The 14,784-nt window shown below is 37.4% G+C and overlaps 1 protein-coding gene across 2 annotated transcripts in view; it reads right to left on the bottom strand.

The window, feature by feature from the left end:
- The window catches only part of LOC139470877 (carbohydrate sulfotransferase 10-like), a 112,327-nt gene that overhangs the window by 70,078 nt on the left and 27,465 nt on the right, over positions 1–14,784 (bottom strand). The window contains exon 3 of one of the 2 annotated variants that reach the window (XR_011653803.1): positions 11,091–12,388. Coding sequence is in view for 1 of the 2 variants with exons in the window: in XM_071253197.1 (XP_071109298.1) it covers positions 11,243–12,388 (1,146 nt within the window). In the remaining variant the exon portion in view is untranslated. Of the gene's footprint in view, positions 1–10,660; positions 12,389–14,784 lie in introns of those variants that run through there. The other variant, XM_071253197.1, reaches the window with a different exon arrangement.

Raw genomic sequence — 14,784 nt, forward strand, 5'->3', positions numbered from 1 at the left:
CATCAAATGTACCAATGATTCTTGTTATTGCGCCACTATTCTATCTCACACTCTATTTACTAGATATTATAATGTGCAGATGCACATATCTCTTACATGTGTTTCTAACCGTATGGCTACTATTTTTAAGAGATTTTAAATTTATGCAATTTGTTGAAATAAGTACAATACTTTTGTCATACTTTCGTATCTGCTGTATATTTATTGAGTGTTTAACAATGGGTTACACGACGTAATAAAGATAATGTCAGTGAAACACTTTTCCTTGCTTTGTGATTGCATTGGTTAGCCAAGACGTCAGTGTGTGAGATAACCATAGAGAAAGTATGCGTTCGATTCCCGTTCGATGTTCGTTCGATCGGGCGACCAGGCTCGTAACCCAAAGTTATACTGTCATGAAACGACGTGATTATTGCTCTCCGAAGCTAGTTCACTTCAGGATGGTAGAACTGTAGGATACTGTGTTAGTGTCATATTTCAACTGAAACGTCGAAACTGATTTTTTAAAACATTATTGCCGCAATGATAGACCCTACTGCAAGAATGCTTTCCTTCGTTTATATCTGGATACCATGGAATCCTACAAGGAACACTGTCAAGTTGTCATTGTAACGCCTTTTACGCATTTTAATTAGAGCGACAATATGACAACGCAACACAAATTATTTTATCTTTCAAAAATGTGCTGTCGCATTGTCGCCCTTGGTAAAAAGCAAAAGAAATATTCAAGGGGAGACAATGCGATAAAATGTGAAAACGGCACGTTGTCGCTTTGTCGCTCTTTTTTGCCAGTACTTGTAAGAGCGACAACGCGACAATTTCAGAACGGCACAATGTCCCTTATAGGAATCAATAGCATAGCGTCATGTGACTAGACACATTGAATTGTTACTGTCCAAATTCGCATATTTTCGTTTACTTTTCTATCAACAAATGCGAAGTATTTCAATCAGTATGATATAATAAATTCAACTGTGGTAACCTAGAGAATTATTTTCTATATGAGATAAGCATCCAGATTCGCAAGTAGTTATCACATTGTTCCGGTTACGGTTTCGTTTAATTGCAATTCCGTAATCCACAGACATTAATTAATAACTCACTACGTATACGTCAATATTAATTTTTAATATCTAATTTTCCTGCTTGCCTCTGGTCCAGCGATCTGCATGCTATTCACATCCTAGTGTACCAGAATGTGCAAGTATTTTCCACCAAAGAGGGCTCAGTTTAGAATAGTTATATATATCATAATATCTTGTTATATCGAGATTGGGACAAATTTCCATAGAGTGATTATATTATTTTCCAGTGACTCGCTCGCTCCCTCCCTCCATTGAAACCATCCGTTTTGCCCTATACTTATTGCACTCAAATGTCAAAACTGTATACAGTAAACTACGTTTATGACGAACACGCTTATAACGAACTGGCGGATATAACGAACTCTTTTTGGTCTCGTCCATTTGCTGTAAATACTGTATATGTATGCTTATAACGAACTACGGTTTTAACGAACAAACATTAGTGGTCCCTTCTAGTTCGTTATAACCGTAGTTTACTGTATTTCCCTAGGCTCGCTTGCGTTAGGACGAAATAAATAAATATAATACCACAAGAGGCGCGCGAATCGCATTTCGACTTGTCCTGTAATGACACGAATGGTCACGAATGAGAACCTATCAGTATATTTATAGCCAATTTGTATTTCAGTGTCAATCAGTGTGGCGTTTGCGGTGATCCCTCTGACGGGAAACGTCAAAACGAGGCTGGCGATTCCGACTTTGAATGTTTTTGAATCACTTTCAAAAGTTATGATACCAGGAAAAAAGGTGAGCTATCCAGCCTCACAGGTGGCAACCGTCACAAACACATGCAAAGGCAAGTCAATTGTCTACCTCATTTGTTTGTTGTTTTGGCGCCACGCTCGACAATATTCCACCTGTCCCCCTTAGAAAACTTGGGAACATATGGTACAAGTAGGGAATTGCACCAGACAAAACCTTTGTCTCTGATGCTTAATATTTGGAAGTGCCCAATCGTTTTGAAGGCTTTGCTAAGGTCTTGTATGTTGTAACTCTGAGCCACTTTTGAGCATGAGCGGAATGACGCTCTTCGAAATCCTGGTAGAAAGAACATGCTCGATGGTACCTCAACATTTGGGAAATGTGGACACCAAAGCCTGGAGCTGTGAGAAGTTTGCTCGACATAAAGGGAAAGTTGACTATTGACAAGTTGAATTCATACCTCTGTTTTTTGTTGTTGTTGTTATGTGATTTAAACATATTTATTCACAAGGAGTGAACGGGATTGAGGGACAAGTTTTTCCAACTTATAATGCCCTCTCCCTGGTATTTACAAAAATTTCACAATTTCAAATTCAATATATATGCATACAACACTATAGAGGAGACATAAGACGAGAGAGTGGATGGAGGGTGTTTCGTCACTCTGAATCGTTATGCAAACTAAGTGAGTGAGTATGGTTTTACGCCGCTTTTAGCAATATTCCAGCAATATCACAGCGGTGACACCAGAAATGGGCTTCACACATTGTACCCATGTCGGGAATCGAACCCGGGTCTTCGGTGTGACGAACGAACGCTTTAACCACTAGGCTACCCGACCGCCCCGATCTAACTAAGAAACAGATTGGGCGGTTTCACTGAACTCGATCATTTCCAGCTCAGGTGGGATATTCAGTGGAAGGGAAATGGCTATTTGATTGAATCACCATCGAATATCACATCATGATATACCTTAGCTTACCTATTCAGACTTTGGTTGGTTGGTTGGTTTGTTGTGTAACGCCGCACTCAGCAATATTCCAGCTATATGACGGCGGTCTGTCAATAATCGAGTCTGAACCAGACAATCCAGTGATTGACATCATGAGCATCGATCCAGGCAATTGGGATCGATGACATGTATCAACCAAGTCAGCGAGCCTGACCACCCGATCCCGTTAATCGCCTTTAACGACAAGCATAGTCGCCTTTTACGGCAAACATGGGTTGCTGAAGACCTATTCATAGACAAAACTGGAGTAGAACTAGAATTTTCAAAATTGACAACATTTTATTGGTATATCAACAAAAATAAAATGGTGTTTCAAATATATTATAACTGTAACACAGCAAAGCATATTAAAAAACAACACATTTCCCACTCAATACTAAATTCCCCACACATCAAAAAAGAAATAACCGATTCATATTACATCGATAGGTGAGGTGACGTGAAATGGGGTTTAACGTCGCGTCCAAGATTATTGCACTTATCTAGCGACGTGCGTGCACGTGTATTTATGTGTGTGTGTGTGGCTGCTTGTACTAGTCCGGACTGATGTCGATTTATAGTGCTAGCACACTGAGATACCATGCCGCAGTTTAACATGAATACCCCACTCAGACACAGTGTACTGACTCCGAGCCGACCAGTCCTTGCTTTAGCCCCTTAATGCCGAGCGCCAAACAGGGTAACAACAAGTACCATCTTTTAACGTCTTTTGGTATGACGCGGCTGGGGATCGAACCCCGAACCTTCCGCTCTTTGGGCGGACGCTCTACCAATAGACCACGGAGGCGGTCATATTACATCGATAGAAATATATCATATTCACAATGTTAATACACACACACACAGTTCATGACATTTTGGTCTCTCTGTCACTACCTATTCGTGTAAACCCACGAACTTGCACAATCCATGAATATGGCACTGGAATAGTTTTAGTTTATTATCATCTATAGATATACTTTGAAACTTGAATGTGTTTAAGATTGCATGTGAACTAGATTCTGTAAACTTATTGTTTGTGTACTCCAAAATGAAATAAAATCATAAAAAAATATGTTCATGACTGTATTAACATAGGATTCTACAGACTTCTGTAAGCCGTTAACTTGACAGCAGTCATTCCACAGACCTGTTAACCAATCAGTATTTCCATATTCCAAGATTTGCGGAAGTGTACAGACCATCTGCAAGTGAGTGAGTGAGTGAGTGAGTGAGTGAGTTAATATTTAACGTCACACCGGCAGTATTTCAGCCACATCATGACGAATCTACAAATAAAGCCTAGAGATCTGTTAACATCGGCAGAAAGGAGCCCTCGCGAAAACCGTAACATTTCGATTCTCTGTTTAGTTAAAGAAAACAACTAGCCCATCTCTCCCCTGACAGCTAAATTGGCAGTTTTTTTTTACCAACACAGAGAAAGTATCATGCAGCTCTATTTTAAACAGTTATTGCAACTAACCTGTCTCGTTCTCCAAATAGCAGAGCCATAAGATAAGATTATAAGCCATAACACCAGCTAATCTAGACTTGCATATCAGTGCTCTACTGTCAGATTTCGCTATTTCTGATGCAGTAAAGTTCAAGCCAAGATGTTATTGCAACCAAATACCTTAATATTAATGATAAGGATGAATAATTTCAATTTGATCACAATCAAATGTGAAATTAAACCCATATCTTGTAACAGACTGGGGTCGGTAGTGTACCATGCTAGTTTTCTTAATATTTACTAAGAGTCGCCAACGAGTGAATCAATCCAACTTGCGCTGCAAGAATTCACATTCGGCGCAATGAGCGCGACTTCGTCTGCATGCAATAACACACCCAACATGGAGTTGTCCAGCTCAATTCCAGAATCTTAGCTAGTGATTTCATCAGCCAAGTCATTAATATATACTGAAAAAAGTGTTGGTGACAGCACTGTTACAACCCTTCATGTAAAAATTACTCTTAATGTAAAAAAATATAATATTAAGGGTTGCTGGTTAAGTCTTGTTACAACCCTTAATGTAAAAATTACTCTTTATGTAAAATTATTTTACATTAAGGGTTGCGGGTTCACCCTTGTTACAACCCTTAATGTAAAAAAATACTCTTAATGTAAAAAAAAGTTGACATTAAGGGTTGAAGTGATAGATAATATTTTTTTTACGTTAAGGGTTATCACTTTTAAATAATATTAATCGAACTTCAAAGGTTTTATTGGTATCAATGTAACAGGCATAAGTAGAGTGAGTGAGTGAGTGAGTATGGTTCTACGCCGCTTTAAGCAATATTCCAGCAATATCACGGCGGGGGACACCAGAAATGGGCTTCACACATTTTACCCATGTCGGGAATCGAACCCGGGTCTGCGGTGTGACGAGCGAACACTTTAACCACTAGGCTACTCGACCGCCCCGGCATAAGTAGACTGTCTCGACATCTTTATATTGTTTATAACTGAATATAGACTTTATGTGCCTTTGAGTATAACGCTTAGAACGAAAACTTTGTTCATCAACTAGTACATTATTACATCATCTCCAGCTATCTATACTCAACAACAAAAGTTCCTGTGACACCAATATTTTAGTGTATTTTTCAAACAAGTAAAGTTTGGTTTTCAATATTGTAGTACATGTATGGAATCAAGTCACAAAAACGCAACTGCTACAGAAAAGCATGCATTCCATGCAAAAGTTGAAATTTGACAGGAAACCACCGTCAAGCACGTCTACAGTGGTGCAGAAAGCGTCTACGCTGGACGGCCATGGAGTGGGGTCAATTTCTATTCACTGACGTGTCTCGTTTTCACCTCAGCCATTCGAGTGTACCGACGTCGAGGTGAAAGTTACGTCAATCATTGTGTCATGGAAGAAGATCGGTTCGGCCAAGGCATTACCTTTCAACATGACAACGCCCGGCCTTATATTGCTCGACTCTTCAACAAAAAACGGTGAATGTCACCCCCTGGCCGGCTCGCTCCCCTGATCTCTCACCAATCGAGCACATGTGGGATGAGATGGATCGGCGCCTTCGACGTCAACCACGTGTTCCACAGACACTCCAGGAACTTCGAAACATGCTCCAGCAGATATGGTGAGGTATCCCACATCCCACATATCAAATGCGACGCCTGGTCCATTCCATGAGACGAAGATGTGCTGCTTGCATCGCAACCAGAGATGGACACACGCGCTATTGATTTGTAAATTGACATTTTGGCACGCTCATGGTTTTTTTTAATGAAATCACGCATTTTCTGAAGTCAGTATGGCAAATTAAATCATGTGAACACTTACAGGAGTCTTATCTGTTGCAAACCGAAATTGTTTCAGATTTGGTAAAAAACGTAACTTTTTTCCTTTATTTAAAAAATATTTTTGATTCAATTCAGTATATGACATTACAGAGTTATACATGGAGTAGCACGTCTTGTAGCATACTTGTTAGGTATAGGTTACCTATACATCAGACAGCACGTCAGCAAGTTTAAGTTCGCTACAGGTGTCCATCAAAGTTTACACATGGTGAAAACGGGCAAATATTTGCCATATTTATTAACTAAGTGTGGAGCTAAATCCTTACAAATTGGTCGTGTAAAAAAATAAAAAAATAAAAAATAATAATAATAAAAGAGAAAAAAAGGAAAGAAAGAAAAGAAAGAAAAATCATTTAAAAAAATGAATAAATAAAAAATAGACACATATTAACTAGACAGTTCATTTGCCAAATCTTTCCATTTTCTGTCAAACTGTCTTTTTGTATTGATTTTGTGTGCAATTGATTTCTTTATCCAAAATATATCAACTAAGGTCTTCAGAAACGTTTCAAGTGACAATTTGTTTTTATTTTGCATGCCAGTAAAATGTGCTTTAACAGAATGTTAGAGTTGTACCCAACTAAAACAGAGCATTTTGTAAAAGTAAATTGTTTTGAACATTTTGTATTCAGAAAACATTCTTTAGCCCAAAACTCTTTAACATGCTTACAATCCCAATATACGTGAAGTAAGGATTCAGTATCAGTTTCACAAAATGAGCACAGATCATCATCGAGAATTTTCATTTTAAACAATTCTTTCTTTGTATAGATGGTGCGATAAATAAATTTATATTAAAATCAAGTAATTTTACATCTTTTGTACATTTTCTACATCTGATAAAAACATCCTATGATATATCTAAGTCGAGAATGGTATCCCATTTTTCACTGCCTGTTGGGAGATTTGCTGTAGTTATAATGTTATTATAAAAATATCTGGAGCCTCTAGGCGCTACAAGTAAGTCCATCAAAGTTGTATTTAAATGTTGATTATATAAAATAATGTGATTATTTCTAATAGTATCTTTCCAGGATTTTGGTATGTTTAATAGAACTTGGTAATAGTCAATAATTGTGCCTTTAATTTGGTATTTTCTTTCAAGTTCACTAAAGGGCATTATATCATCTTCATTGCAGAGATCTTTAATAGCGTAAATTCCCTTAAAAAAACAATTTCTTATAATGAAATCGATTTTTTTATACTGATGGTTACACCACAGAGGTTGTGATAGTACTTCTTCAATGTTTGTGGAGTTAGTTTTGTGTCTTCTATACAGTGTTCCCCAAGCAGACAAAACATCTCTCCAGTAAGGGTTAGCTAAGTGCATACAGTTTTCAATATTGGCCCCAAGTAGGAATATGTTTTTATTTTGGAGATGTTTTTTGAGAAATGACAGTTTTAGAGCAATTATAGAAGACTTTACCTCTATCATTCTCAGTCCACCTTCATCATATTTTCTAATTAAAGATGTTCGTTTTATTTTGTCCCTTTTGTCATTCCATATGATTCTGTACAATATTTTGTTAAGTTCATCAATAAATTCACTTGGGGGGTTTGGAAGAGAAGAGAAAATATGTACTAAGGTTGATAGGGCCAAGGTTTTGACAACAGTAATTTTACCTATCAGTGTTAAATTTCTTTTCCTCCAATTCCCTAATATGTGGTTAATAATTTCAAGTCTCTTCTTTGTATTGATTACCCACAGATTGTTTAAGTTCGAGTTAAGCTTTATTCCCAATATTTCAAAGTCCCCACTGTGCCAGTCTAGTTTCAGATCCTGACATAATTTGATGTCACTGCCTGTCATTGAGCCTATCTATATTGCTTTTGTTTTATCAATATTAATTTTTAATCCTGACATATTATAAAAATCATCTAGGGTGTCAACCGCTGTACCTAAACTTTCGTCAGTCCCATCTAGAAATATTTCAGTATCATCAGCATATTGTCCAAGTTTATGTTCCACATTATTCACTTTGATACCTTTTATTGCATTATTATTACGAATCATTATTCCCAACGTTTCTGCAACAAGCAGGAATAGATATGGAGACAATGGGTCTCCTTGTCTACATCCCCTTTCGTTACAGAAGAATTTAGATAAGTGTCCATTTTGTATGATGCAAGACGAAGCGTTATTTATAAGTATGTATATTCACTTTCTAATATTAGGTCCAAAGCCAAACTTTTCCAGTGTCAGCATGGTAAATTGTTTTGAAACAATATCAAAAGCTTTTTCAAAGTCTATAAGTAATAGTAAACCAGGCTTATTTTGTAATTTTGTCTCAAACACGATGTTTTCGCTAATACATCTTCCAGGGATAAAGCCTGTTTGGTTTTCGTGAATAAGATTATTAAGTGTTGGTTTAATTCTGTTTGCTATACATGTACTCAAAATTTTATATAGTGAATTGAAGAGAGAAATTGGTCGCCAGTTTTTGAGTAGTTGCTTATCTTTAGTGCCTTTGGGTATACAGGTAATGACACCTCTATTCATTGTTAGACTTAAAGTGTTATTTCTAGATGTTTCTGTAATATATCTGTATACCCATATTCCAAGATCTTTCCAGAAAAATTTGAAAAACTCTACAGGGAATCCATCGATACCTGGGCTTTTGTTATTTGTTATAAGATTTTACGGCCTTTGTTATTTCATTCATGTTAATCATATCTTCTAAATAATCAAACTGTGATTTACTAAGTTTTGGTGTGTTAAGTTTGTGTAATAATTTTTTGGATTCATTAGTTATTTCTCCACTTGAGGAGTATCGTTTCTCATAAAATATCTTTGTTCAGTTAAGATGGATTGTCCATAGGTTATTAACTGCCCTTTTTCATTTATAATACTGTTAATTAGTTTACTGGTATAATTCCTGTTTTCAAGATGACAAAAATATTTTGATGTTTTTTCTCCTTCCTCGTACCACTGGATTCTGTTTCTTATTTGTATTCCCCTTGATTCTTCTTCTTTTAATTTTTCAAAAAGTACTTTATATTTAGACAGGTCTGACAGCTTTGATTCACTTATATTCTGAAAATTTCCCCTAAGTTTTGACTTTCTTCATTTTTGGTTTTCTTTAAATACGTGGAAAAAGATATTGATTTGCCTCTCACGTTCATCAAAAATGTTTCTAAAAAAAGAGTATCACTGATTTCTAATTTTAAGTTTAGATCTTTAGTTTTTCTTGCTTCATCTTTGGAATATTTACTGCTTGAATATTCTAGCTTTGTTTCTTCTAGTGTATCTTTCACTATTTGGATATATTCATTGTTAAACAGTAAAGATGTATTCAACTTCCATTAGCCCCTACCTCTTTCTTTGCTAAGTGTATTTGAAAAAGTCAAAGTTATTGCTGAGTGATCAGATTTGTATCCTGGTATAATTGTAGAGTCAATAGTTATATTTGCAATGTCTTGTGAGACCAAAAGGAAGTCAAGTCTAGCTTGTTGTTTAGGCTTCTTCTTGTGTATTTCTTTGCGTCTAGATTTTTCCATCTCCAAATATCAATTAGATCAAAGCTTCTTTTTTTCAAGTACTAACTTTCTTCCTTTGGGATTGTTGATATGTTTATAATTTCCCAAATCGACTTCTGGTTTTAGAACCAAGTTCCAATCTCAGCATATAACCATTGATTCGTTATGAAATTCGTCAATATTATTGAACAAAGTATTGTAAAAAGCAGGTTCATCTTGATTTGGCCCATAAATATTAATCAGAGTTAACCTTATGCCCTCTATGGTGATATCTGCTATTATATAGTTTCCATTAATATCTTGTTTAAATCTATGGATTTTTATTTCTAAAGTATTACAAAACAAAATGGCAACTCCTCTTGCATTTGACTTGTAAGGCGCTATTATACTTTGAAGTCCCCATTCATTTCTCAGTAATGTTTCGTGTTCTTTAGAAATATGAATGTCCTTTAAACATATCATGGAAAATTTCTTCTTTCGCCATAGGTTCATTACTTCTTTACGTTTCCTTTTATCTGCTAGGCCCCTGCAGTTTGCTGATACTATTCTTATTTTGTCATCCATATTCAGTGTTTTCCAAACTAAACAGATTCATATTGTTGTCAAGGTTGTTATATATATCATACACTGGTTCATCACCTACTGAATTGAATGTTTTTAAACTTTGTGGGAAAAACAGATTGTATGAAAACATACAAGATAATAAACACAAAATAGAAAGGGTAGCGTTTCCACAAGCTATATCCACCATGGGTATTATAAATCAAACAGTATTACCATGGCCAGAATTGGGTGTGTCACTATAGCCATAAACTGACCTGTCTTCAAACTAGGCCAAGGAAGGGAGGTATCTCACGAGTGAACATGGTGATGTGAGATAATAACACGTCAACACAAGAATATGTTTCTAATGGCATTATAAATTATACGTTGTTCTCAGAAAGTATCTTCAGTCGAAGAATTATCGAAACCTATTTGACAAAACACCAATACAGGTAGTAACATACCGCTACTGACTTGTAGGTATAAACGTAAAACGTAACTTTGCATTAAATCGTATTCAATGTCACAGGAACTTTTGTTGTTCAGTATATTAAGTCGAGTATTGCGTATATCTGAATAAATCTTACATGGTACTGAAAGGCGATAACCAAGAGCATCACGAGGATCAGTATCTGCCTTTGGATTAATAAATCAAATACTAATGCGCCAAATATCAGGGCAAAGATTGTTTTCGAAACAGTGGGATAACAATCTAAACATAATTTCAGTACAGCTCGCATTCTTTAGGGACTCCGCTGGAAGTTAGGTTAAGTCCTGCAGCCTTCCCACGTTTAGAACGTGCAATCGCACATTCAACCTCAACCCTGGCAAAGGGATGATCTAAGTCAGCTGTATCTGGAGTCAAATCTGGTAACTCATACCGAGTTCCTTGATCAAACATTTAATGTACTGATGCTTACATAGAATGATGATGTTATTTGAGACCTTCTCAGCGGGAACAAACCTTTCATGTTTTACGCCGCACTCAGCAACATTCCAGCTATATGACGGCGGTCTGTAAATAATCGAGTCTTGGCCAGACAATCCAGTGATTGACGTTATGAGCATCGGTACCTCACGTTGCAGTCTATCGGTGATCGTTCCCTGCCACTCCGGTTATCCAGAGGAGTTGGTGTACCTCCAAGGAAATAAATCCTTCGGATATTTCTCATATCCAAACAGTTTAAAATCAATATCATAATATTTAGCAATTTGTTCCATGGTATCTCTTGTAAGTGATTTGAATGCTTTTAGCATCCATCTAAGCTTCAGTGTAGAATGGAGCTCGTGTGATATGTGTGCATTTTCATTGACTCTAACGAATTCCTTTGTCACGCGCTTCTTCGCGTCTTTCGTTGACAAACTGCCTTCAAGAATACGCTTGAATGTTGCTTTCGGGAACTTCATATCTGGTTTTAAGTGGCCATTTATTTGAAATGTGGTCCATATTTTTTCTGTTAAGGAAATGTCGTCAAAACATCTCCTCAAAGATGTCATTCGGTCACGAAACGAGAACGTGAAATCCACCATTTGAGCAATTTCATCCGAAATGTACTTCTTATGTGAGTATTTCTCCAGAATATGTCCCAGACCAACCTCCCGTAGGATGTATTTTGCATCTTTGTTGAAACTTTCTTGTTTTCCAATAAAATGTGGGAACAGTTTGCATGGGTTGCAGGATGAATACATAGGCTTCCAATGATAGTTGCCAATCGGGTCCCCAATGACGAGATGTTGAACAAAGTCTTTGAAACTGAGATCATTAACACATGTGGTATTAGGGTTGGTGATAGTTTGGCCTTTGAACTTCGCTATTCTTAATCCATAATTTTCCAAGCTTAAAAACTGCGGAAGCACAAATTTATCCACATAGGCAGAAAACAGTCTTGTGTAGGGATTTCTGACAAAGAAGAAGCGTTTTGAATGTTCGATGATGTTTTGATTTATTTTAATCTCCTTGATATGAACCAGAGGAAGAAAATGTACTTGGTACCGTGTTATGTCAAAAGGACTGGACACTTCCCGAGACCTATTAGTTCTGAGAAGGAATTGAAAAACTCTGCCCCAAAATGTACATCCAACTTTCGGCACTGAACAGTAACTGACGTCAATGTCGTTTGTCTGATAGTGAATGAAGCGGTTCCTTGATGTGATTTGTTGTTCCATTTGAGCACATGCGATACGAAATGTGTTCAGCCTGGCTTCGTATACTTCCAGATCTTCATTTGGGACGAAAGACTCCCGCGCGGGTTGTTCGTGAGCCTTACAAAAGAAAAAGACGAACATGATAATACGAGAAGACATGCTTGCTAAGGTTTGAAAACAACAGACACAACTCGAATACTCTCACCTCAACACATCGTCCCAGATGACTCACATAATGTTTGCGAAAATTCGTTGTTGTCCTCGCTTTAAGTTTGTGTTCGTCGCTCAAGGACGTCATCACACTACATCAAACTACTAAAGCTTTTGTTAAATATAGTATTACTTCTAATGTAAAGGAACCCTTTACTCTCGTTTTTGCTTGATGTTTGTTTGTTTGTTGTTTAACGCCGCACTCGGCAATATTTCAGCTATATGGCGGAGTTCTGTAAATAATCGAGTCTGGACCAGACGATCCAGTTATGGACATCATGAGCATCGATCAACGCAATTGGGATACGATGACATGCATCAACCAAGTCAGTGGGCCTGACCACCTTTTCCCGTTAATCGCCTCTTACCACAAGCATGGGTTGCTGAAAATCAATTCCAACCCAGATCTTTACAGTGAGTGAGTGTGTGTGAGTTGGGTTTAACGCCGCTTTTAAAAGTATTACAGTTATATCACGGCGTGTCAGATTAATGTGGTTGGGAAAGCCCGAAGTGATGAAGGTCACAGACGTTTACCACTTCGGTGAAACCCACGAGCACGGGTATGGTGCTGACAAACCTAGAAACATAATCAGGGCGAACCGGGATTCGAACCCACAATCATGGGTTTCTGGCGTGCCCAAGGGACGCAACTCTGCTCAACGAATCGCGGCGCCTTAGACGACTGGGCCACCCGTGCCCCCCAGATCTTTACATGTACAAAATAACACTAAATCTAGTAAGCGAGTCAGTCTGAATTAACGCTCTTAACAGTATTTTAATTATATGACGTAATGTCAGCTTAGACGTTTATGCGAAGAGTTGCTTCCCTTAGGTTTCCAGAATCCAGTGATTGTGGGTTTAAATTCCAGTTTGCCTTGACTTTCGGCCTGGTCAAAATCAGGGGTCATATTTTTGCACTTTGGTTTTGTTGCACTTTTGTTGAAAACTCAAATGCAATTAAAGTGCTTAGTGGTGTAAGAAAATAAAAGGTCTATAGTAGCACTTTTATGCCTGAAAATGTGTTTTTTTTTCATACGGTTTTGTCTCAAACACATCCCATGGGCGTTTATTCAACAAATCAGTGAGGGCAGGTATATTTTCTATTTGAATGGACACAATAGGGACTACTGCAAAGTAAACCGCCTTTTTCATGTCTCAGAAAACAGACGAAACATGATTGGAAATGACGTATATAAATTGAAAGTATCAGTTTCTCTTCTGAAAAAATGGTAATCAATATGAACTAACTTTTATAAAATCCTTTCAAAAACTTCTAAGTAGTACATGACAAAGTTGTAAAAACAAGTGCAAAGATAAATATCGAGGCAACTGACTCACTTGCCCTGCCATAGGGCTACGGACACTACATTTTGCAAAATGACTAATTAGTGAACAGACAAACTGTAACAAGATAAAAACTAATGTTAAATGTCAAATACCGTATTCGACGTACTAAGCGCCTAGGGCGCTCTCAAAATTAGAAATAGGGGGCTCTTATTGGAATATTATTTTAGTGAAAAAAATAGAGTTGAAAGATAAATATCGTGACATATGATATATGCTGACAGCCTGAAATGTTTATGTACGACAGACATATTTTTCCAGAATTTAATTGCCCATAATTAAGTATGCACAAAACACATGAGTGCGTATTATACGCGAATAAATAAGTATTGTGTACATTGATTAATCGGAAGGGGTGCTAATTGGGATTGTTCACTGGCCAATTTATTAGCAAATATCGCCGTGGACGCTTATTAGAGCGGGGCGCTTATTACGTCGAATACGGTAGATAACTTTTATCTTCGGAAACTGCTCAATAAAAAGCAAAATCTAAATGTCTATGAATCAGTGGCTACGGACACTACGTGTGGTAAAATGTCCCAAACATTCAAAACCAGTTGAAGAGAGTAAAGGAAAGAGTCCGATTAGTGTAGGCTTATTTCCTTTGGTTAAGTTACTAACTGAACTGTTCAGTCCAAATACCAGATATTAAAATAGGGGCTACAGACACTACAGGGCTGCGGACATTTAGTTTCCTATGTCTCAGTTGTGGGGCAGTGGGGTAGCCTGGCGGTTAAAGCGTTCGCTCGTCACGCCGAAGACCCGGGTTCGATTCCCCACATGGGTACAATGTAAGAAGCCCATTTGTGGTGTCCCCCCCCCCCCCCCCCCACCCCCCACCCCCCGTAATATTGCTGGAATATGGCTAAAAGCGACGTAAAACCATACTCACTCACTCACTCACTATGCAAGGTAATTCAAACAACTTCACAAGGGATAAGTAGCTTGGAATAACCTGT

Source organism: Haliotis cracherodii, unplaced genomic scaffold (genome assembly GCF_022045235.1).
Source record: "Haliotis cracherodii isolate W230 unplaced genomic scaffold, xgHalCrac1.p SCAF_21, whole genome shotgun sequence".
Classification (NCBI taxonomy): Eukaryota; Metazoa; Mollusca; class Gastropoda; order Lepetellida; family Haliotidae; genus Haliotis; species Haliotis cracherodii.